Source organism: Podarcis melisellensis, assembly GCF_964234715.1.
Source record: "Podarcis melisellensis genome assembly, chromosome: 9".
Taxonomy (NCBI): domain Eukaryota; kingdom Metazoa; phylum Chordata; class Lepidosauria; order Squamata; family Lacertidae; genus Podarcis; species Podarcis melisellensis.
The window spans coordinates 75,003,138-75,028,428 of NC_138541.1; the positions used below are offsets into that span (position 1 = coordinate 75,003,138).

General features: G+C 44.4%; 1 protein-coding gene across 2 annotated transcripts; it reads right to left on the reverse strand.

The window, feature by feature from the left end:
* Positions 1 to 2,442: 2,442 nt before the first annotated feature.
* TRMT44 (tRNA methyltransferase 44 homolog) lies at positions 2,443 to 25,234 on the reverse strand (the record flags this gene model as incomplete). 2 transcript variants are annotated; one of them, XM_081925622.1, is made up of 11 exons in its annotated part: positions 2,443 to 2,829; positions 4,754 to 4,870; positions 10,431 to 10,815; positions 12,147 to 12,330; positions 14,170 to 14,270; positions 16,180 to 16,251; positions 17,315 to 17,422; positions 18,097 to 18,165; positions 18,814 to 19,033; positions 22,714 to 22,831; positions 24,702 to 25,162. In XM_081925622.1, 11 exons carry the CDS (start codon positions 25,036 to 25,038, stop codon positions 2,585 to 2,587), a joined length of 1,956 nt encoding a protein of 651 aa, XP_081781748.1. In that variant the 3' UTR covers positions 2,443 to 2,584. The 2 variants fall into 2 exon arrangements, with proteins under 2 accessions (XP_081781748.1, XP_081781747.1); XM_081925621.1 differs by lacking the exon at positions 22,714 to 22,831 and having other exon boundaries at positions 24,702 to 25,234.
* Between the last annotated feature and the right edge of the window lie 57 nt (positions 25,235 to 25,291).

Consider the following 25,291-nt stretch of genomic DNA (forward strand, 5'->3'; position numbering starts at 1 on the left):
GCGAAGGGACCGAGCGCGCCCGCGTATTATGGGATATACGGCGCGGGGATCGGGTTACAGCGGCTGGTATTCCTGGGTGGAAAAACAGATTTATAGGAGCCTCGGGCTGGGAAGGGGAATAGGGAGGAAGCGGGGGGTGGGGGGCTCCTTTTTCTCCGCCAGGCGCGCACATCCTGCCAGATCTGGCCGCTCCTCCTTCTCCCTGAGCGAGCAAGACCCCAGCAGCACGTTTGCTGCTGCAGCTGCTAGTGCACCGATGCTTCAAAGCCAGACCCCCCCGCGCCCCCCACCCCCGACTGGCACGTGGGTCAAGACCCAGGGTCAAGGCATCTTTCGGCCAGCCTCCCCCAACTCTTCGCTTAGCGCTCACGTCGTGGAAAGGTAGAACGCAAGACGGGTAACAGCACACCTGTTCCAGCCAAGCCAACCTGGAACAGAAGCTCTGTTCCGGCGACCTTGTTTAAGGATACCGGCCCCAAACTAGAGGGCTTCCTTGCTATTTAGCAGGGTGGGGGGCGGAAGGGGTCCTGGAATGTGGAAGGGAACAAAGGTGGCTTTTCCCTCTCCCGGAATATCCTTAAATGGCATGGCTTTCTTGGGGAGGGGGGTACATTGGTGCACATTCCTCTCATGCCCATTCTGAGGTTCTTTTTACTAAGTTTTGACACATTCCGTTTCTGCAGCATCCAACTGTTCTGCGTGGGCAGGCGGTCCAGGTGACAGACCATTGAGCCTCAGGATCTCTTTAGGAGTAATGGCACAGGCAGGCTTGCCCCCTTTTTCTCTCTTAAAAGCTCTAGCCTCCAACCAGCCTCTTTCCTTTCTCCACACAAGAAGTCAGTGTCAGTCACAGAGCTGTGGGGGAGCTGCTTTTCTGGGACCAGATGATCTCCATGAGTCACAGGAAGTTAAATATTGCCCCACTCAGCAGTCTTTGCTCATGCCCCTTCCTGGGAAGTTAGAACTGCCAAAAGGAAAACTGGTCAAGTTGTGAATGTGATCTTTTCAGGAGGAGTAATGCCAAACAGAAGGGACGCAGGTGGCGCTGTGGGTTAAAGCTTCAGCGCCTAGGACTTGCCGATCGAAAGGTCGGCGGTTCGAATCCCTGCGGCGGGGTGCGCTCCCGCTGCTCGGTCCCAGCGCCTGCCAACCTAGCAGTTCGAAAGCACCTCCGGGTGCAAGTAGATAAATAGGGACCGCTTACCAGCGGGAAGGTAAACGGTGTTTCCGTGTGCGGCTCTGGCTCGCTAGAGCAGCGATGTCACGCTGGCCACGTGACCCGGAAGTGTCTCCGGACAGCGCTGGCCCCTGGCCTCTTAAGTGAGATGGGCGCACAACCCCAGAGTCTGTCAAGACTGGCCCGTACGGGCAGGGGTACCTTTACCTTTACCTTAATGCCAAACAGAACAGGCTAGAGCAGGCATAGGCAAACTCGGCCCTCCAGTTGTTTTGGAACTACAACTCCCATCATTCCTGACACTGGTCCTGTTAGCTAGGGATGATGGGAGTTGTGTCCCAAACATCTGGAGGGCGAGTTTGCCTATGCCTGGGCTAGAGTCTACCCCCCCAAGACAAAGTAGAGGTACCTGAATGAAGCTTCAGTTTATCAGCATTTGTTTGTTGTAGAAACACATCCTACTTTTACCTTTAATGTTAGGGACTTCAAGGTTCTGTAACTTGGCTCCCCACAAGCAGCGCAATACAACAGACACAAACAGTAAAAGTTTTATTTATTTGTGAAGGAAGTAGACTAAGATTCAGGTCTCCAAAGTGCTGAAACCCTATTAGTGTGAGGTTTAGAATTGTCAAAGTATAGTGCTGACCCCAAGCCCCCTTCCCCATTTTGTCAGTTTATTAAAAAGGTCTCCCACCTCGAACTACTTTAATATGCAAACCCACAGCAGGTAGGTGTGTCATGGGTGAATGTGGTCCTCTGCTCAAAACAAGTTAGCTCACCTTGTTTAAATGGAAATCAGGGCAGGATAACAGAGGGGCGCATATGTTCAAAAGGATATTACAGGACATAGCTCAGGAAAGCTCAGATTTGTGCCTCCCTAGCATTGACACGTCTTCAGAGCTTAAATATCAAAACTCTTCTCCCCTTCCTCTTTCACAGAAACAAAAATGATTAATTCTGTGTTCTTTTCATTACACCAAACATGTAAAAGAATGTGCGCCTGGATGTGTTTGAGACAGCGCAAAAGACAACTGGCATCGCAAAGTCATACAGTGACATTTGCCCTTCAGATATGTCATTTCAGAGGCAGATTTGGCTCAAGGTTGTTCTGAGATATGACTGAAACAAAATGAGCACTATAAACTATAACGTCTGAGTTATTCAGAGAATTCAGAAGACTATCAAGGCTGAAATTCAACAGACCAATGGACTTTCGTATTGTTAGGAAAGCACATCGACCATCCAACCATGGATCCCACCAAGAAGAGATTTAAAAGCCTTTATTCTCTTACCACAGAGGGGATTCTCAGAGAAGAGCAGACATAAAGTGGAACAAAACATAAATGTCACCACTGTACAATCAATGTACATGAAATTCCATCAGAAATCCATCCAAGTAGCATAATTTTAACTCCAAAATCCTTTATCCTTTGTCGCTGTTTTCAGAGATGGCCTCAACTCCTCGCTACCGTGAGCGTAACAACAGAGTTCAGAAGACAACGGACAGCCCTGAGGATGGTGGATGTGAAACCAACACAGGCGCGTTTTAAATGCTTTAGAAGGAAGTCTTTGCTTAAGCTGCTTGCCAGGCTTGTTTTTCCTTGGTGGTTTCCATTCTCTCCAATCACGAATATGAACTTTCCCATTTAGAACTGAAATTAAAGGGTGGGGAGGGAAAGGAGAAACACACAGGCCCGAATATTAACAAAGGGTTACAAGAATTAGTGCCAGAATAAGAACCACAAGAAATTTGGGTGAGTAAATTTAAACACGACAAATATGCATGTGAGATTTGCTAGTCTCTGAGGTGCCACAACCCTTAGCTTAGCTGGGGAGAAGCAAAATGGGCATCATTTGGCTTGGCAAGACACGTGAATGAGGCCGGCGTATAAAATCTAAATATATATTTGGATGGAAAAAACTACATTACATCTGCAAGCATATGAATGGTAATATAGAAGAACTCAAATGGGTTATAGGTACCAACAATCTGCTAATAAAAGATCGGGGGAAAGAAAAATCCAAAAAAAATTAAAAGCAAAGAACTTTCAGCCCGCACATAAGAAAGTATAAGCTATATAAAGGGAATGTTCCAGTGAGCTGGTACTTCTGTTATTCCACATTAAGAGGAAGGACGCAGGGGGAAATCCTGGAACACTCTGCCTTTCCAATCAGAAAACCGAACTAAACTGGGAGTTGCTATCTCTCAGGATGAGTGACAGACAGGCCCCTCTATCTATCAAGGAATTATTGTAAATAGAATACTCTCCTTCATTATCAGGAAATGTTAATTGCTACTAAAAAGACTTTACTTTTCTAAACACTGTTTTTTTTTAAATAAAAAAGAGAGAAAAACAGAATACAATGCATCCTAAAATATTTTTACTCTATGTTTTCTAGCTAATTTGTGAGATGCCTTGGAGGGAAAGTAAACAAATACTTAATGAAGTACAGTATTACACACACAAAAAGCAAATTTGATACTACCTACATACTGATGCATCAAATTAGAAAAAATATTTTCTGCTAGGCATCGGCACTGAAAAAGCCTATTATCTCCACTAAGAACACCCATCCTGTACCCTAAAGACTTATCTTCTCAAGTTGTATCTTGACTAAATTACTGCAGCCTGCCTGGATCTGTTGAGCTAAGTTTCCAAGGTAGATTTACTTCATTCCTGCCATGATCCACAATCCTCTCCCATGAGCTTGTGAAGGTATAATTATCAACAACAAAGTGTTGGTGCTGACCTTTAAAGCCCAAAACGGCCTCCGCCCAGTATACCTGAAGGAGCGTCTCCACCCCCATCGTTCTGCCTGGACATTGAGGTCCAGCTCCGAGGGCCTTCTGGCGGTTCCCTCACTGCGAGAAGGGAAGTTACAGGAACCTGGCAGAGGGCCTTCTCGGTGGTGGCACCTGCCCTGTGGAACACCCTCACATCAGATGTCAAGGAAATAAACATCTGACTTTTAGAAGACATCTGAAGGCAGCTCTGTTTAGGGACATTTTTAATGTTTGATGTTTTATCATGTTTTTAATATTCTGTTGAGAGCCGCCCAGAGTGGCTGGGGAAACCCAGCCAGATGGGCAGGGCATAAATAATAAAATTATTATTAAGCCATGGCTGGAGAGGAGCAGATATGATGTGGAACCAAGACCAAGTTTACAGCTTCAGGACTCCTAGGAAGCCTACACTCCTGTTCAGTGGCATATCTAGCCACTTGGGCATCTGGGCCGAGGCGCCCGCAGGGTGGGGCATGCCAGAATCCTAGTGCCCGAGCCCTGTTCCTCTCTGGCGCCCTGCAGGCCCGCATTGCTTTTTTGAGTAGCGTGGAGCCTACAGGCACCCGAGCCACTCCCAGAAGAGATGCATGGCTCAGGGGCAGTAAGTGCCACCCCATGGTGTGGCACCCAGTGCCCCCGCCCCCCAGCTACGCCTCTGCTCTTGTTTGAATCCAGTACCCAACATGCTTGTGACAGACGCGAAGCAGTCCTTAGACTAAGATCATTCATCTTCCACATACTTAAACCAACATATAAGAGACTACCAGTCATTGAACAAACCTTGTCCTTACCTTCAAACACTTGATGATTGTTTCTAAGTAAGGTCTGGAGGCCTCCATATTCATTCTTCAGCCTTTTTAAAGTGTCCTTGTCCAAATGTTCTGCAATTTCATTCAGGGGGAGACTCTCTGCAGAAAACAATATATTTATGTAAAGTAATTGCTAACCCTCGGCACTATTTTCAGTTCTGAGCTTCTGAGAACAGCAGGCCACTACTCTTAAGAGTGCTATGGAAAATACCCTTGCCTATGTAGGTAAATAGAACAAATTACACCCTGTGCCTCCAGTCTGCATGCTTCATTTTGCTGTAAGAGGCACTAAAGGAAGATGCTCTCACTGGCCACGTGTGCACCAGAATATTTAGCTACTACTTTTAAGCAGTAAGTTGCTCTTTTAAGAGGTCAGTTGTTCCTCGGACACAAGGTTTGTGAACTCAGAACTGAAGGTTGTACATCCAGGAACTACCATAAGTTATCATCCTGTATCAGACAAGAGCTCTGACCAACACAGAGCAATGTAGCTGCTAATGCCATTTGAAGGAATCTACTTTCTGTAATTTTCATACGTACATATTATAATTTTGATGGTTACAGAACTTCCAAATTCATGTGCCTAAGCTGCTACGATGTATATCAACATTAAACATCCCACTTCTTTCTATACAACTGTCTGTGAACCACTGTGCTTATTGTGCAAGTGATGACAGGATGCTGAGCTTTGACCAAAAAAAAGGTATTCAAAACTCCCTGTGCAGTATAATAACACTGTCTGTGGCCTGATCTTGCATGCTGACTACAAAAAGTGGTATATGGAGAAAAGAGATATAGCTGGTGGTGAAGCATCAAATCTATCCCTGTGAATGTATCCTGTCTAAGGTTTCAATGAAAATGCTTCACTTCAGGATGGAATGTGTGTTGCATTGGTAAAGTTGATGTGCACAGCGAGAACGGTTTCAACATGTTGCCCAGTTATATAATGTCAATACAGTGATGGTGGTAAAGAGGTTTTACTATTTTGTCACCTAGAAGTGTTATCCAGCACAACTTTTGAAAGTAATAAAGGGTCTTCTGAGTACCACTTGAACCCTTCAAAGAGTTGCTGTGACCATTTTGCTAAGCATTTCCCAGATAAATTTGCTCTCACCCATGATGACCTGGACACTATGGTGATGATGAGAGTCACAGGTTGACAAGACCAACATTCTATCTAGCAGTGTTCTTGAAGCCCTGCCACCTGTTTGCTGGATCCCTGCCCACCTTGCCTGGTTAAATCAGTAAAATCAAGAGTGGAAGTCTGGACTTTGGTTTTGGGGCTTTAAGGTGGTACTTGTGAAGCCACTCCTTAAAAAAGGCTAAATTCAGATCTTGTGGCATTGGTCACTAACTTGCCATTCTTCAGCAAGATATTGGTGTGGGTTTTGACTTTGTAACACCATAAACTTTTCATGCTGCCGATTATTTTGATCAGCTTGAGGCCCACGTATGAAAGAGAAATGGGCTTGACTGCTGCGGTGGATGATTTATGTCATAGAATGGATACAAGGAGAGGGCAAAGAGAAGAAGAGTTAGTTCTTCTAGACCCTTTGGAGACTTTCAAGACCATCAGTCATGGTATCCTTCTGGATTGTCTATCATTGTTGGGCTTAGAGGGCTTACAGTGGTTCTGGTCATTTCTAGAAGGGTGCCGCCAGATGGTAATAGTGCTGAGGGAATCTTGCTCTGCCCTGTGACCTTTGGCTTACAAGGCAATGGAGGACTTCCTTGAAATTTGTTCTACAGGGTATTATGTATGCAAGTATTATGAGAAACACGTCAAGAACAAAGAGGTAAAACTAACCAATTGGTTTGCTTTTAATCTACCATTAAACTTACCATGTGACCAATTTGGTATTATAGGAAACCTACGACCATCAATCGAATGCAAGTGAGTTGGAAGAGGCATTAGCAGCCAGCAGCTATTCTGTTTAGCTTATTGCAGTCTCTGGAAGCAGAGCCTGGAGTGCTGTCTCACGGTGTATGTAGGACCAAGAGACATGGATGGTGAAGGAGCTGCTGAAGTGATGGGCAACACCTGTGCCATGTTTGTCTTCCTGCCTAGGAATGTGCAAAGGTACACCTGCAGCAAGTGCAAGTTGGCTGCCTTGCTGGAAGAGAAGGTACAGCAACTTGAGGCCCAACTATCCACATGAGGAATTTCTCACTAGACCAGAGTGGAACAGAGACGTAGGTGGGGTAACCCCTAGGGGAGGAAGAAGATCACTCAATGGGGGAGTCAACCCTCTGGAGTAGCCTGACACACAGAAGCAGAACTGTCAGGAGCCATGCTGTGTCACTGGAGCTGCAAAATTGATTCCATGCCCTTACCTCGGACACTAATTCTGGGCCAGAGGAGCATGAACAGCAGTTGCAGACCTCAGAAAAGAGGTGGCTATGGAAGGTACGGTGCACAGAACAATTCTTGCTACACCCCACAGGAGGAAGAGATGTGGGGTTTTGATAAGTGACTCACGACTGAGAGGGACAGAGGCAGCAGTGTGAGGAGTCAACAGGATGTCCTGGGAGGTGTGCTGTCTTCCAGGTGCAAAGATTCACAATGTGACAGAAAAGTTGCCAAGTTTTATAAAGCCTTCTGACTGCAACGCCTTCCTTCTGATTCACGTGGGTACAAGTGCCAGACAAGTGCCAGACAGAGCCTTTGACACATGGCAAGGGACTATGAAACTCTGGGCAGGAAGCTGAAGGGCCTTGGGGCACAGGTGGTTTTTTCATCCTTCCTGTTGAAGATCATGGCCCAGGGAGAGAGGGGAAAATATTGGAAATAAAACCACTGGCTAATGTTATTCTAGACTACATCAACAGAAGAATAGAGTCCCGATCAAGGGAAGCAATGGTACTACTTTCTTCTGCCTTGGTCAGACCACAACTGAAGTACTGTGTCCAGTTCTGGGCGCCACAATTTAAGAAGAATATTGGCAATCTGGAACCTGTGCATAGGAGGGGAACCAAGAGCATCAAGGGTCTGGAAAGCAAGACTGATGAAGAATGGTTGAGGGAGTTGGGTATGTTTAGCCTGGAAAAAAGGAGACTGAGAGGAGTTATGACAGCCTACTTCAAATATCTCAAGGGCTGTCACGTGGAAGATGGAACAAGCTTATTTTCTCCTGCTTTGAAGCCTAGGACCCAACCAATGGATTCATGTTACAAGAAAAATGGTTCTGAATAACATGCAGAAGAAGAGCTTTCTGACAGTAAGAGCTGCTCAACTTGGGAAATTGGCCTCCCTTGGGAAACTGTGGACTCTCCTTCGTTGGAGGTTTTTAAGCAGAGGTTGGATGGTCATCTGTCATGGATACTTCAGTTAAGATTCCTGCATGGCAGGGAGTGGACTAGATGACTCTCAGCATCCCTTCCAATTCTACAGTTCTATGATTCTACGAATGTGGTAAAGCAGCAATAGTCAACATAAAAAGGCTTTTGGGTAGAACAGACAGAAACTTAATGAGAAACTCATGTCTTCTAGCTGTCATGAACGTAATAAAAGATGTCGTGGTAAATTTACAACATCTCTTAACAATTTACACAATAAATCTGAAAAGGGAGAATCTACAAGTATTGGTGTACTTGGGAGGTTAGGGTCTTCTATAGGAGACAAGGGAACAAGTAAGAGGATTCTCTGGCCAAGGGGCGAAGCTGAGCAGATGGGAAACAGACATAAGGGCAAATGAGAAACACATTTCCATTTGGAACTTACGGTAACATTTGTTTTCAACTGAAATAAATGGGGCCTATTGGATTAATTTCTCTATTGGTTTTAAAAAGAATGCACCCTCGACACTGCTGTTTACTCATACTGAATTAAAATCCAGTGTTCAGAATGCGAAGGGGGAGCTGCTTACTCAGGAGAAGAAGGGAGACCCAGAGGTGCCATCTTCCTCCTTTTTTGTTGATACTTGATCCGCCAGCCCTCAGGGCTGCTGTCTGGCTCTTGCTACACTTCCCCTTTTGAAGCTGAGGACTGAAGGAAGAGATGTTGCTAAAGAGAAGAGAAACTGAGATCTACCAATCTTTCCCAAGGTACCTTCACTGCAGGGAAAGTGGTGATCTCACTGCTGGTAACCATGTTGGTGTTTATAAAGCAAAGAAAGCAGGAGAATACACATCAAACTTTTGGGGAATATCACTCCTAACACTTCTCACTGCTTTCTTGGCACCTGCGTTCTCTAGTTGTTGAGGAGAGCAATGGTGCCTCCAAGACAAACTGATGGCCGCTTGTGTGAAGAACAGCATGGGATCTGGCCAAGTGACAGACTGTGGTTTCTGCAACCAAGCAGTCCTTTTACCTCTCTTCTGCTGGAAGCCGAGAGAAAAGAATAGTAACACTTTAGTTCAGCACCAGTTGCTTTCCTGCTCCGAGGGAGAAAGGGCGAAACTGAGTGTGGGGAGCCAAGAACTTCAGGGCTGCGGTGCAATAAAAGGATCACCTGAGTCCCTCCTTATTAATGTGTCTTTCTCTCAGAAAAGCAAAAGCTCAGTATAATTCAAACGATGTGATATGAATGATGCTAGAGCCCTGCTGCTCCTAACCCAGCAGGGCTGCTCCTGAAGCTGATGGATATCCCTCCCTGGTGATCTTGCTAGAGGATCCAGCCGGCCAACCAAGGAGTGGTACATGCCAGGACTAAAGGCTTCTTTATCTTGGAACCACTAGGTAACTATAGTTAAAGTTGCATCCTAAGTGGGTAATCTATAGTGTGAACAGACCATTGAATCTGAACTGGACTAACAGAAAATTAGGTCAGGTGTAAGAGGGGAAGTCAGAGCACAGGAGCACAAGGCTTGTCCACACAGCATCAAACCATTATTTTTTGGTTACATCTCAACCAACTGAGGCAAGGTCTCCAAAAACTTTCTCTCTGCTGTATGCTCACATTTATTCAGTACAAAAACAAGAAGTTGAAAACAGACAAAACAAAGCCTTGGACGGAGTACTATTTATTGCTGAGCTTCCCGTGGATGAATCCTAAAATCTGTTTATGATACTTGGGCTAAGTCCTAGAATATAAGAGGAAGAACTGCTTATGCGTATGTGAATAATGCATTTCACACACTGCTAAGAATTACAACTTATCCACCCACATACATTTAAAATCAAGAATCCAGGCTCACCACCAGACATATTACTCAGGCCCGGCCCCCAGCCCCTTTCTGGAAATGAAGCACGACCCCATCGCCTCTACTAGAATTATACACATTTATCATCTACAAAAATCCACTCTTGGTTTCCCCAAAACATTAGCAATTCTACCATTATTTGGGTGCACCCAAGGAGGGCTATGGCCCAAGAGAAGCCTAGAAATCTCCTGTTAATAAAGGGCTGTATCTAAAGAATAATTTCTTTCCAGGCATGCTGTCTGTGTCAAGCCTTTACTGTGACATGATAACACAATATATTTTTATGACTTGCTGGATGTCAACTTTTTCCATTCCAGAAACTCCATAATATTTGAGTTGTTAGACAACAATGGGTGCCTGCAATTTGCAGTTCTGTAGGATGATGATGAATTTAGCATGATTACCCAGAAAGCTTTCTAACATCCTTCAGATGAGGTTTGTGAATTCAAATATAATAGACAATTTCAATTTATATGAAACTTCCGTTTTAAAATAATATATGAAGCAAAAATCTCACCTCCTCGATTCCACGTGTTGGACATTTCAAGCGGACTCCCTTTGGTTTCCTTTAACAGTAACTTTGCTACCTTCAAAACCACTTTGTCTACCAAATCCTGGGGGAGAGTAGTACAGTTTCTCACTTGTTCTTTTCCCCTGGGCAGAAATCCAGATATTAGGACTTTCCCCACATCTGTCTTTTGGGATACTTTTGTATCTGCTGCTGGGCAGATGGTGACATCGCTTGCAGCTGGGAGGCTGTCATGTTGATGAAATCCATCTGTTTGATGATCTGGTGCTACCATGAAGTTTGACTGGCGCCGACTGATATACTGTGCTCGCTGTTCATCAAGTACAGCATCTTGCGTTGCTAAATATGTTCTAGACGTCCCAATGAGGCATACCTAAGAGCAGCAGAATTCATGCTAGTTAGACACAAAACACAAAATTATATGCCCTGAACAAAGAGACCCTCCCACTCAAGCAGCTTGCCTCAATTTTATTGTATTATAAGGCAACACTCTCCTCCAAACAACAACCAATGTATTATCCTCCCACATTAAATCTGGATCAGACAATGTTCAGCACCTCAGATATGAATGCAAAGCAGAGAGCATGATCCTCTTGTTTAAAGTGACTATAGCTTCGGGGAAGGTGGAAACTCAGCAGAATCACCAGCCAAACTGGGCTAGGAAGTTGCTTCAGCCTCCACTCCCGCAATCCCAGAATAAGGAACTATGTAATCAGAACTTCACCACTAAACACTCCTCGGGATACTAGCCCAACCTGTCTTAATTTTCGGTCTTTGGTTGTGGAAGACCCAGAGGGGAAAAGGACCGACAAGAGAGAACAGCCTCCCTCCTAACCCTTAAAAGTCTACCATGTAATAACTTGATCGTTTTAAGTTGCATTTCTGATGCGCCTACGGTGTGATGCATTGTTCAGTGGGGTATTAGATGACATGAAAGCCCCGTCTGTGATGTCTGCTTTACAATAGTTGATTTGAGCTTACAAGGTTCAAAACAACATACTGTGCTATGGGCTGGCATTTTGATGCCAACTTCATGTGGATGCAGTATAAAACATTTATAGATAAGCAACACCTATCTCACTAAGAAAACTTGTCTACAGACAGGTGTTTATGGTGGGATTGGTGCTCCTCACGCATGCAAGTGTTATGCAGGGTCCACATGTTTGATTCTTATTAATAATTACTGCATTTATATCCTGCCCTACCTCTCAAAGGAGTGCAGGGCAGCAAACAACAAGTGATTAAAAACACACAACTTAATAACATATTTTAAATGTCCAATTAGTCTGGATAATTTCAGTGTCCTGTATTTAACTCAAGTTCATCTTGAAACCAGTGAGATTCTATGCTCTCAACTGATCTGTATGAGATAGTTGCTAAAATGTATTTTACTGATAGGACTGCTACAGCTCTACAATCTAGGTTTATTAAGATGCTGCCAGTTTTTAGCTCTTTGGCCATGCAGCCTTCCTCAACCAAACACTTTCCTGCCTTACTTTGTTATTTCAAAGGAAATCCAACCTATCAGGATTATTAGACATTTACTGGGAGAATTGCAATTATGGGGGGTGGGGGGGAGCAAGAGCTTTCCACCACTACTTTCAAGATCACCGATTCAGCCAGGCTACAGCAAGATATTCTTTAAAATCCCAAGGCTATATGAAGCAATTAAAATGGATTAAGAACAATGCATGTGGAAGTTACCCTTTTCGTTGAAGGAATTCTAAGGCAATCTTCTTCCACACGAAAGCCACATACAAATCCCACTTCCATCACAAAATCAAGATACTCTCTATACTGGGTCTTCTTACTTTGCCTTCGGTTGTACTTTCCATAGAAATCGAAGAAGCAGCAAGGCAACAGAAAATAGCGGCAAGAATAGGAAGACCTGCAATAAGGGAAATGTGAGGAATCTATTGAAATTATATCTGCAAATACTTATGCAAAATCTACAAACTGTTGCACCTCCTGGATTTGACAGAAGTGTTACAGTTTAGGGTTTATGAAGATCAGACTGATCTCCTATTTCCCCTTTCGCTCTGCCGTGCAGTCTAAGGTCAGAGCAGGCTTCCTCAACCTCAGCCCTCCAGATGTTTGGAGACTACAATTCCCATCATCCCTGACCACTGGTCCTGCTAGCTAGGGATCATGGGAGTTGTAGGCCAAAAAAACATCTGGAGGGCCGAGGTTGAGGAAGCCTGGGTCAGAGCATTTTCCTGGCAAGCTGGACTATAGAAGAGCCAAGGCTGCCTTGACTTCCTGGAATTTGGCTTCCAGCTAAAAGGACACCAGATTCCCGAAAGCTTTTTATTCTATTCCATCTCAAGCTCCAATTTCCCTTGCAGTTGTAGACTGCTAATGGGATCGTTTAAATATTTTTTCCTTGACTCATTTTCTATAATAATCAGTAAGATATAGATATTCTTTTAAGTTGAATGTTGTATTCTTTCATGGCCCACAGCCAATACAGAAATAAAACTGAATTGAGTTGATATACCTTATCTAAATGGACTGCTGCCCCCTGGTGGCTGTTCACACTACTATCCATCACCAAAAATTCTGCTCCCCATCACTACCAACCTCAACCTATTATTCTTCCGTCTTCAGATGGTTTTAGCTCATCTAAATATTGCATTTTACACTGGTTTAACCTGCCCTGGGAACTTATGGTGAAGAGGAAGTAAGAATTTAAATAATAATATTTTTAAATTTTTATATCCTATCTTTTTCTCTGGCAGGGAGTCAAGGCAGCTTACAGATAAAACAGAAATAGCTAAAAACGTCATTTAAAACAATTAAACATTAATAGAATACACAGAGATCATTACCATAAACAACCCACCCATTGGCAGTTCCACATCAATCCCTTAGCAACTGCTTCAGTTTGCTTCTCTGCCCTTCCAAGGCTGTCCCCCTCACACCAATAGCCCCATTCTCGTGGCGTTTGGCGTACAGCAAATGTGGAGGAACCTTTCAGGCATTCAAGGCCCTTGAAGCAGACTCAGACCTCTGCTGCTCTTTTCTCTGGATTATGTTCTAAATTAGGCTTCCTCAACCTCGGCCCTCCCGATGTTTTTGGCCTACAACTCTCATGATCCCTAGCTAGCAGGACCAGTGGTCAGGGATGATGGGAATTGTGGTCTCAAAACATCTGGAGGGCCAAGGTTGAGGAAGCCTGTTCTAACGAAACCCAACTTTCCTAGGCTTCAGAGGAGTTTCTTTCACCCAAAGTTCATTTCTGCAACTTTTGCCTTTACTGAAGCTTTTGTTGCCATTCTCACTGGCATCATTACTTCAGCTCAGATCCTCTCCCCAAAAACCGCATTTTGTGGTGTGTGTTGTTGTTTTTGACATACAGTGGTACCTCGGGTTAAGTACTTAATTCGTTCCGGAGGTCCGTTCTTAACCTGAAACTGTTCTTAACCTGAAGCACTTTAGCTAATGGGGCCTCCTGCTGCCGCCGCGCCGTTGGAGCATGATTTCTGTTCTCATCCTGAGGCAAAGTTCTTAACCCAAGGTAATATTTCTGGGTTAGCGGAGTCTGTAAACAGAAGCATATGTAACCCGAGGTACCACTGTAGTTGGTTTTTATACTATCCTTATTCTGCTTTTATTTGTTCCATGTACCATGGCAGAAAGGTGATTAGTAGATATATCATTCCATACTGGTTCTTCATCCTAAGATAAGAGCGTCCACTTTGTTTTTAAAAGCACTGAGGTTTGGTACCTGGCTGCAATTATGGGTATCCATGGTGTCAGCTCATCAGAATGATTTCCAATCAGCCAGTCAACATCTGGATACAGACTGTCTGGACTAACTGTATTTTCCTAAAAGGAAACAAAACAATGCCTTTTACACAGTATGTCACATAAAGTAAACAAAACTGGTAGTAGTGTTTTACTACTGAAATCCATTATCATCCACATCAGATTTACAGTTTGATTACATTTCCAAAACAGCTTGAGTTAGTGATGTTGTGCATTTTGAGAATGGCTCACAATTTGATTTACTCATCTCTCTGGGCTTCCCATGGGCTTCTCAGAGGCCATGGTGAGAACACAATACTGGATGGGGTGGGGGCCTCTGTTCCGACCCAGGAGATCTCCTTGCAGTCTTATGTTTCTTATATGTTTCAAAGCCTACATTTATACCGCTCTTATTTTCACATTTTAAAAAACAATTCAAATGTATTTAAGCTTATTCTTTTAAAACAAGAGGGAAGTTGAAAACTGAAGGTTATTTTACCTTCTGAGAAATCCTAACATAAGTTTTGGTAGTAAACCTTTAAGACTTGTAATGGGAAAAGGGGGCTGCTCGTGCGTAAGCGTTTAAGTCCTCCAAGCTTTACCATCAGTGCCTAAACTTTCCCAGTCTGAGGAGCCATGGGTGCATGGCCACCTCAATCACTGGCAGAATCCGTCAGTGGGCGTTTCCGGAATTTACGCCAACATAAGAGTTCCTTGACGGAAACTCTCCTTTTGGATTCTCTGCGTGACAGTTTCCTCCGCGGAGTGGGCGTCCCCAGCGGAGGTCCTGAGCCCTCCCCGCTGTTCTCACTGGAAACATCTTGGAGCCATTCCTCCGATTGAGTTTCTGCAGGAACTCTCCCTCTCCCCCTACTGGTTCCTTCCTCAGCATCCGAAGGTCTCCTAGCCTCCTTGAGCCCTTCCACCACCTGACTCTCCGATGGCAGTTCCCTGACAAGACTCAAAATCTCTTTTGAGAACTCTAGGTTGTAGCCCATAGGGCTTTTCATATCATCCACTCCTACTAAATAGAAAATCTGGATTTCTTCCGGATCACTTCAGCAAAGGGTCTTCACTTCAGTGCCACCTCACACCTGAGGCAAAAAGATTGTTTAATACACCCCCTTTCTCTGTATCCATTGCAGCTTATACTATGAGTAAGATGCTTTTATGCAATGGGTCATAGCAAATTCCAAAGGCTATTAAAAATAAAATAAAATGCAAGCTTTCCCCGAAACCACCTTAATATGTTGTGTATTCTCTGATAATATATAGGTCAATTACTGTGTGGTATTCTCTCTCACATTGATGGGGAAGGTTGAGACAGAGAGCGAAGGAATCAACAATCCAAATTAAAGTGACTGCCGGATTAATTTGTTTTTTTACTTCTTCATTGTACAAAGTTTCTACCTCACTCTTCTTTAAAAAGAAACTAGGACAGCTTACAACATAAAACACTGCAACAACAAAAGCTCAGTTGCAAATGATACAGGTAATACGAAGAGTCCTTATGAAGTATATGAACATCAGGTCTCTGTGGAAACCCTACAAATGATCAGCCTAAAACTTCTCTGCCTCCTGTTAACTACTCTTATTCCATTTGAGAGATCAAAATATAAGTATCCAGTGTTAACAATAGAGCCAATTGGGGGGAGGGGGGAGAAGGGAAGCTGATATAATGTTTTCTCTGCACAATCTTGCGCACAATACAGACTTACAAAATGGGCTAGGCTACATTTTTATATGCTTTACATAAAGTTGTGGGTCTTTTGCCCTTCTGTAGCAATCCTACATCCATTTTCCTGGAATAAACCTCACTGAACTCAATGAAACGTACTTCCTCGCAATCATGCACAGGACGGTACTGTAAGTGAGCTTGTTTGCAAAAGGCAGTTCTGAGTAAGATGTAGTTTATAAAGATGCAATCAACAACAACAACAATATTTATTACGGCTTTCTGCAATCCAGAAAGCCCATGTTTCAACAATACCTCCAAGTGTGTCTGTGGGCCATACATGTCCCATATTTTTCTTCTTCTGACATCAATTCCTTTGCCTGGATGCTGAAAGAGTCCATGTATGAATTATCAGTTAAACGGTACTTTACTTTCTAGTTACTCTGTCCAAAAACGATACAAACAGTGAACAGAATACCACCATACATCCTGAAATCAGCATAAATTCTACTAGTATTTGTTCAATTTATATCCCATGCTTCCTCCTAAAGGAGTCCAGGGCAGCACATGGCAGCACATTACAAATTGTAATGAAAGTAGGGGACTCTCACAGGACTGATGCCTGATTGTAAAGCCATATTTTTGCCTTACCCCTCATCCCAATGTATTGCCTGATTCTACTTCATCAGCGCCAAGACAAGTTTTTATACAGTGTTTATGTGAGTCCTACAACAAAATGTTGTAGTTCATTGTCTCCTGTTAACAGGAATGCCCCTATTAAAGCCCCTTCAAGAATACTATGCACTGTTAGAGGCTGAAGCAGTGATTATGCGTATCTGGGAGCTGGTTTTCTGCCAAAAGGTTTCCAAAAGCTTAAAATAAATCATAACACAAAAATAGACACATCCATTGAAAAATAAACAGATCCACGTCCCCTATGGCCTTAGCCAGCAGCCAAAGGCCCATTTAGAGGCTGCAAGCCTTCAATCCCAAATAGAATACCATTCGAGCCACAACCATCGGCCAGGCAAGGAGCAGCTGCAGAGAACCTGCTTTTCCCCACCTTACCAGGAAAACCGTTCTGCTCCAACTGCCCATTGTCCTGAGATTGCAGAAGTGAGAGAAAATCTACTCTGGGCAGGCAGGCATAGGACTAAGGGACATAGAAACCCAGTAGTAATTCAGCTTATATAGCAGAATGCATGAGTAACAGCAGACACCTTCTGTTTCAACCTTTAAATGCCTGCTGAAAACTTGTCTATGCTGCTGGGTTGTTGCAGACATTGAAGCAAAATCTTTCTATAATAGTTAGTTGATAGCCTTGAGTTTTAAATTTTTGTGTGCTTTTATTGTATTATAAAAAATATTGAAGTTATTCACAATAATGAGGTAGCAGTATATAAATGTTTTATAAAGAAATAAAATAAGTTGACAACTTCAAATTATTTACCCCCTCGTTGTTTAAAATGTGAACCAGGAGACCATTTCCGCAGCCAAGATCCACAAAAGACTGTTTCCTGGACAATCCTCTCTCAGCTCTCTCATCTTCCCAAAGGATCTAAGAAAAAGACAAAACCCATTAAAAAAAAAAACAACTGGTGGCAAAACCAGCATTAATGAAAACTATAAAAAGTTTTGTTAGTTTACATAAATAAAGATGATTTTCTAATGGTGTTTGCAACAGGGATACATGGCTACATTCTATTTTGACAAGAAAGATAAAGAAATGTCCATCTACATTCTTTAAGAAATGTAAGTTAATCAGAGACTCCATTAACCCCCGCATAAGTGGGGAGTTGCCTGTACTAAGAATAGCTCTTAAAGTACACAACTCAGTGCACAAAAAGGAAAAAAACGCATAGACACAGAAGACGACAAATGTTTAGCTCTTACTGCTTTGTCTTCTTGTGTGTCAATGCATTTTCTTCTCTTTGTGCACTGAGTTTTGTACTTTTCCTTTTCATAGATATAACATACACATGATAAATCAAATATTTTAAAACCCAAAGCCATCACTTCTCATTATCAGTCATCCCTTGGAAATGCATTTCCAAGCTGAGACCATTATTCTATCTCTATTTCAGACTTTTATATCAACTGTGCATTTTAAAGTCAAATTCACATTTCCATTTGTTAAAATTCCATCCTGTCTTTTACAAGCACTATGTGAAATCTGTTTCTTTAAAAAAAGATAAATTTCCACTTTTAGAGATATTTTGTACCACCACGCACCAGCAGGTATGACGCTATAGCAACATCTTCATATACAAATTTTTCTGGATCTGTTACTTCAGGCCATACCTGCAGGTAAACAAGCAAAAATGACAATTCATTTAACTGTGAATATTCAGAATTGTACACACACATACAAAAAATCACACATATATAGTAGATACTAGTATCCCTCTCTGGTGATCACTCGTAGCAGAGAAAGATTGTCTTCCATGAATATGGTCTTAATGGTGTGTCCCTAAGTGACTGTGGAGGCCAATTCTGGATCCACAGATCCTTCCACAGTGGGGACATAGGTTTCTGGGCAGGAAATATACACACATACACAGCCCACAGAAAACTCACCAGAATGGTGGGCCTTTCTAGAAAGTGCCCCATTTTTCTTTAGATTCCACTGTAGGTCCACATAGCCAGTTGTACGAATAAGAAGACTGGAAGTGAGCAATGGCAGTTTGCCTCTTTGGCAAGGTTGGAGCATTTTGAGGGAGGGATGTTTTGGAGCCAAGCTGTCTTGAAAATCCCTAAAGGCAAGGCTTTTTGCTCATCACTATTACAAATACTAACATTCCCCACCATACAAATATCTAGGTATGGAGTGAAAGATTCCAATGAAGTTTCTTTAGCATGGATTCAAATTTTAAATACAAACACTGTCACATACATTTTAATTTTAATAATTGAATAGCAGAAAGTTTATCTGGTCGTTCTGCTCTTTACCTTTACAATGTCTTTGTACTTTTCCTTTAGATCTTGATAAATTTTGCTGTATCTAGCAACAGAAATGAGAGAGAGTGTGTTCTTAAATTCACGTTTTGTGGTCTCTGTGGACCATTTAGCAAGTTTTGGCAGCAGTTCACTTCCAAGCCATGTTGTTTTAGGGCACAGAATTCCATCTGAAATGTAGTTTTCTGGAGGTGATGTAAACATTGAAATAGACCTTCGACGTTAAAAAAAGAAAAAAAGAAGTCAGAGCTGCTCAGTAATAAAGTGCTTGAAATCATCTGTGGCTCAGTGTGTGTCTGACTATGAATTTATCAGGTATCAAAAATAGGAAGCTAACTCTGAGGAATGGCTCCTGCATGTTTATGGTATGGATGCATGAATTTAACTCTGTCAGCTAAACCTTTCTTTCCAGGAAATGGGGAAAGAAATAAGATGATGGATAAAATAGGTTTTGAGATGACTTGAGGGCCTAGCACACTACCTAATTAGCCTTATCTTACTCAATTTTGTATGTGCCCATTCCTATCAGAAGACAAGGTAGAAAAATGACAGACAAGCCAAGCTGGACTTATGCCACCTATTTTTCTTGGTTTATATACAAAAATATATACCCTGCTCTCGCACTGCAGACACAATGCTTTTAGAAACACCCACAAAATCCATTAAACAAATCAATACAATCATAAAACCTTGAAGATCAAAGGCAAGAAAAGTAGATAAACCTCAAAACTCACAGAGGACTGGTCTCTTAAAAACTACTCAGTCTGACAAGGCCAAAACACCTGCTGGAAAAATGATTGACCACAAGTCTGGAAGAAGGGAGGTCAACCAAATTTATTGGAAAAGGGGAATTCCAGTTTGGGAATAGCCATGGAGAATACGATCTCTGGCATCCCAAGCAATCATGCCTATACTTTCCTGTGAAGGTGAAGAACAGCCTCTCCTTTAGACCCTGAAGGGTCAGACTCGTATCGGAAAGAAATGGTCCTTTAGGTATCATGGGCCCAAACCACTTAGGGATTTAAAAGGTGGCAGAGGTTATGTTTCCATGGACTTCCCCATGCAAAACACATTGCAACAAAACCAATCTGGCCGTAACAAAGGTCTATGTCATCATGGCTGGGTCCAACCTTCTTAATTTCTATTAAATGCAATTTTAAGTTTTAGGCTGGCAATTTTTAAAAAGAGAGAAGCTTGGCATAACTGAACCACATTAATGGAAAAAAATTCAATAAACTTTGAAGAAATATTTTTCCCAAGTTAGCTGTCTGGGTAATAGAGATTCAGAAGTCTATGAAGAAAACAATGGTGGGGGGGGGGAGAGGAAATGTCACCCTGCCCCCCAGTGATAAAACTGATAAATTAGGACGATAAAGAATTTCATTTTAGTGAAATCCTTTTTAAGACAATGGTTTACACTCTCAAAGAATGTGTTGCAGGAAGCGTTTTAGGTAATACAATCAATAGCATTATAGAATGATACAGGAGTCCAACTTAAGTGCAATTGATTGTGCATGACCGTGTAGACGTTTGGGGTCTGGAAATAGATTCAAACCAGGAAATGGCAAGAGAGAGCTGGAGCGTTCTTGTGGCTCCCCAGGAGCCCAAAGAGGACTCAGGGATGGTAGAAGCTCCAGACACTGGAGGCACAGTGGGGCTTCGTTTAGGTCTAGCAGCTGACGCAGGTGGTAGCGCAGCAGCTGCCGCCACTTTCCATATGTCCTCCAGCCAGCAGAACTTCAACTCTAGTTGAAAGGAAAGTAGATTGGAGAGAGAGTAGGAGAGGGGGGCGGGAATGGCATTTAGAGGCTTTCTAGAGGGTGCTTCCCACTTATGCGATTTCCGCTTATTCATGTGGGGGCCCGGAAGGTAACCCTCACATAAGTGTGGGACGCCTGTAGTTCTGTGTATTTCTGTAGAGATATACAACACTTAGATCTGTGTGATGCAGCCTCCGACTCCTGTTATGTACATGCTTCAGACTCCTCCACGTGAAATAAACTGACCCATGTTTAGAATTCTCACACCAAATGATATGACCAAGATGTGATGGAAACATTGGTCCCATTTGTGCAAAACTCAACTTATTTTGCCATCCATGGAGATAAAAATGAAGCCTCAGATTCAGTTATTAATCATGGAGAAACAGATTCTGATTACAGATGATAGGATTTATGGTACCGCAGAGCTGCAACTTACACATGGCTTACTTATGCGATTGCAGCTTTGAATGAGTGGCAGAAAAAATAATAAATGGAGAGTAGGGAAGAGTGTGAGAAGCAATGTTGGAAATTCCCCAGGTGCCAGACACATTTTGCAACTGCCAAGGGTCTAATTGTGACCATGTGGAGATCTCTGGATGCCAGACTGTCAAGTGATGTCTCTTCCTGGCTGGCCCCTCCAGCTTTCTTAAGTAGGTAAGAGGAGCTTATTTATTGCATTTATCTCCCACCTTTTTCTCCAAGGAGTACACAGTTCACCCTGCTCAGTTAATCCCTACGACAACCCTGTGAGGTAGGGGCTGTGCCTGGCCCAAGGTCACCCTATGAGCTTTATGACTGAGTGGGGATTTGAACCCCAATCTCCCTGATCCTAGTCTGACACTCTAACCACTAGACCACGCTGGCTTCCTAGAGGACTTCTGCTATGGCGCATCTCTATAAACTAAGCAGGCAAACCACTTTGAGATTATTTTCTTTAAAATATAAAGTGATGTAGAAATGAAAATAATAATAACAATAAATTTCATTTTTTAAAAAAATATGTTCCATTATGGCGACCATAACTTAGGTTTAAGGTACCATTTGGTGATTAGCTGACATATCTGAGTTTCTATCACGGGTCAGAATGGGCCGTCTCGAGATCTCAAAAGGCCTCATTAGATCTTGTATGACCTCCCCAGAGCTGGGTTTACCAGAGACAGATTACTTAAAAAGCTTTTCCTGTGCCAGATTTTCCTGCCCAAAAAGGGCTTTTAAGCCCACCACCTTGCTTACTGGATCTCATGGGAGGCTCCCACAGCCTTCCAGAGGCCTCAGACCACCTTTCCAGAACCTAGTAATGTAGGAAGTAATGCAGGGGTGGTTCCAGGGGTCTTCTGGACTTTACAAAGTTTTGCCTTTGCAGGCAAACCCTTGGAATGTAACTCCTATGATGTAAGTTGTGGGCTTACTATATTACTATTTTGCATACTAGCATTTAAGGGTGTTTATTTGCCACAGGTAATATGCTGTGCTCTGCCCTTAATACCATGACAGCAGGAGACAATTTTGGAATAAATAATTTTATTGTAGCACCGTGCAGAAGTTTGGAGCACTCTTTCTCTAGGATTGGGAGTATTGATTATTTTGCTTGCCTTAATTTGGACATCCATACTTTTGAGGCTGCAGTCCTATGTGTACAACTGGGAAACACTCCATATATCAGGTTACCGTAAGTCTGAGTAAACATACAGAGATAGGACTGCTTTTTAAATTTCATATATAGGCTAAATAGTAAAAATTATATACAGGTGGCAATTCTTTTCTGTGCTCTTAAGTGATGCGTGACTGCTGACACATACGATGTTTTCAGCCCCAGAAGAGGATAGAAGAGTTACATACACTCGGCCGACACATACAATGACCTGCAGTTGAACCCACACATAAATGGGGAGTTGCCTGTATGCCACCTCAGTTATAAATGCTTTTTATGCTACCAAAGTAGTGAAATAGGTTTAGGTGTGTCAGGAAGCAGTCAAGTGCTTATATTTCAATGTGTAAGTTGGGTGTGCATGATTTTTATTTCATGGTTTCATAAATTTCCAAAAATGTTATACCCTAGCCACCACACACACCGTAATAATTCCACATGACAAATACATTCCAAAGAGTGAAAAATCTTCTCAGCACCCACCATTCATTGTCTTGTGTATGCAGAAGTCGAACTTGATAAATATTGCTCTTCTTGATCTTGTATTTCCCATCATGGGTTTGTACCAATGGCAAAAAAGTTACGGTCCCATTAAATGTATCTGTAAATATTTCACAACAGTAGGTTTTATTTACCTTTGTGAAACAGATTAGAGTTTAAGAATTACGTAGCATACATCATATTGCTGCAACCTTTACAATAACATTGTAAGCAGGCCAGCATTATTATCAACACCCTATTGTGGATGGCTGTGGAGGCTCTTGCCCTTTGATGCTCAAACCCTTTCAAGGCCCAATGCTTAATTCCCCACCTGCGTTGAACATAGAAATACACAGTGCTGCTAGTTAGAGGAGCCACACTGACACAGGAAAGCCATTGCCTATACAGTGGTACCTTTGGTTAAATACTTACCGTATTTTTCGCACCATAGGGCGCACCGGACCATAGGGCGCACCCAGTTTTTTGGGGGGGAAATAAAGGGGAAAAAATTATTTCCCCCCCAGGTGCGGGGCTGGGGCGGGGGAAGCTAGAGCTTCCCCCGACCCCAGCCCTCAAACAGGCAGCTCTCCGCAAGCAGCGGGAGCGCTCCCGCTGCTTGCGGAGAGGTCCGCGAAGCCTGGACGCGCTGAGCTCAGCGCGCCCGGGCTTCGGCATGCAGGCACCTCTCCGCAAGCAGCGGGAACGCTCCCGCTGCTTGCGGAGAGGTCCGCGAAGCCTGGACGCGCTGAGCTCAGCGCGCCCAGGCTTCGGCATGCAGGCACCTCTCCGCAAGCAGCGGGAGCGCTCCCGCTGCTTGCGGAGAGGTCCGCGAAGCCTGGACGCGCTGAGCTCAGCGCGCCCAGGCTTCGGCATGCAGGCACCTCTCCGCAAGCAGCGGGAACGCTCCCGCTGCTTGCGGAGAGGTCCGCGAAGCCTGGACGCGCTGAGCTCAGCGCGCCCAGGCTTCGGCATGCAGGCACCTCTCCGCAAGCAGCGGGAGCCCAGCGCTGGGCTCCTGCTGCTTGCGGAGAGGTGTGCGAAGCCTGGAGAGCATGAGGGGTTGGTGCGCACCGACCCCTCTCACTCTCCAGGCTTCAGCGAAAGCCTGCATTCGCACCATAGGACGCACACACATTTCCCCTTCATTTTTGGAGGGGAAAAAGTGCGTCCTATGGTGCGAAAAATACGGTAATTCATTCCGGAGGTCCGTTCTTAACCTGAAACTGTTCTTAACCTGAAGGACCACTTTAGCTAATGGGGCCTCCCGCTGCCGCCATGCAATTTCTGTTCTCGTCCTGAAGCAAAGTTCTTAACCCAAGGTACTATTTCTGGGTTAGCGGAGTCTGTAACCTGAAGCGTCTGTAACCTAAGGTACCACTGTAGTAATAAGGTGTCTCTGCCCACCAAGATCAAGCACAGAGCTGATTTTTGAATTTACCGACTTCCTCTCTCTGTGTGTTTGATATATATATCCAATGCTTTTCATTTTTGATGTTCTGAATGTTTTCTCTTTGCTTTGGGCCACTTTGGGCAAAGCTAGGGCTCACCCACACTTCTGCTTGCCACACTGCTTCCACCCGCCCCCAGAAACCCACTTTTTACCGCTGAATCAGTGCAAACGTCAACTGGATTTTCCACGGATGGGCAACTGCTCCCAATTCTGCAGCAAAGAGCAAGTTTTCCTGGGGGAAGTGGTGGGGCAAACGGGAAACAGCTCAGACCTGGGCTTTCAAGGCATGGGCCAAGTGGAACTGTGGACAAGCCCTAAGCGTTCTCCGCTTGCCCCGCAGAATAGTTTTGCCTTCCATGGCGGAAAACCTGACTGCCTTCTGTTGTCACTCGGCGCTAAATTTCGCGGCGGGGCATACAAGCAAAGCCCCTCAACCCGCCCAAGGTCCGAGCTCGCTCTGGGGAGCCGCAGCCGGCGCGAGGCTGGGCCGAAGCGGCCGCCCCGATCCCTCCTCCTCCTCCTCCTCCCGCCCCGAAGTCACCTTTGACGACCATCTCCCTGGCGGGCGCGGGAGGGCAGGTCTTGGGCACGAGCGTCCGGAGCACCACCTCCAGCTCCTCCTCGGCGGGGCCGGCGAGGCCCAGGGCTTCGAAGTCCTCGCGGCAGCAGCGGCAGAAGGCCTCGCACGCGGCCTCCAGCGCCCGCCTCCCCTCCCCGCCTGCCCCGGGCCGAGCGGCCCGCCAAGCCCCGTCCTGCCGGGCGCCGCACAGCCGCTTGTTGGCCACCTGGGGCTTCTCCAGCCACACGCCCACCGCCGCCCAGAAGCCCCCCGGGAGCAGCGCCGAGTCCCGCAGGGAGGCCTCCGCCAGCAGCTCCATGGCGGCCGGCGCGGGCTGACGACGTCACATCCGGCCGAGGAGCTGTCCCCGCCCCACTCTTCCGCTCCATCTCACCCAGAGAGCTATGAAAAAGGGCAAGAGCGGCGCGCTTTCCTTGCTCGTGGGGATATTCCGGGAGGAGTCGCTTGCAAGAACAACAACGAGAGATAAGAAACCTCTTCCCCTTTGGCACCATTTGGAGGAAGTCATAGCAAGATAGCACGATGCGGGAGTTGGGAGGGACCTCCAGAGG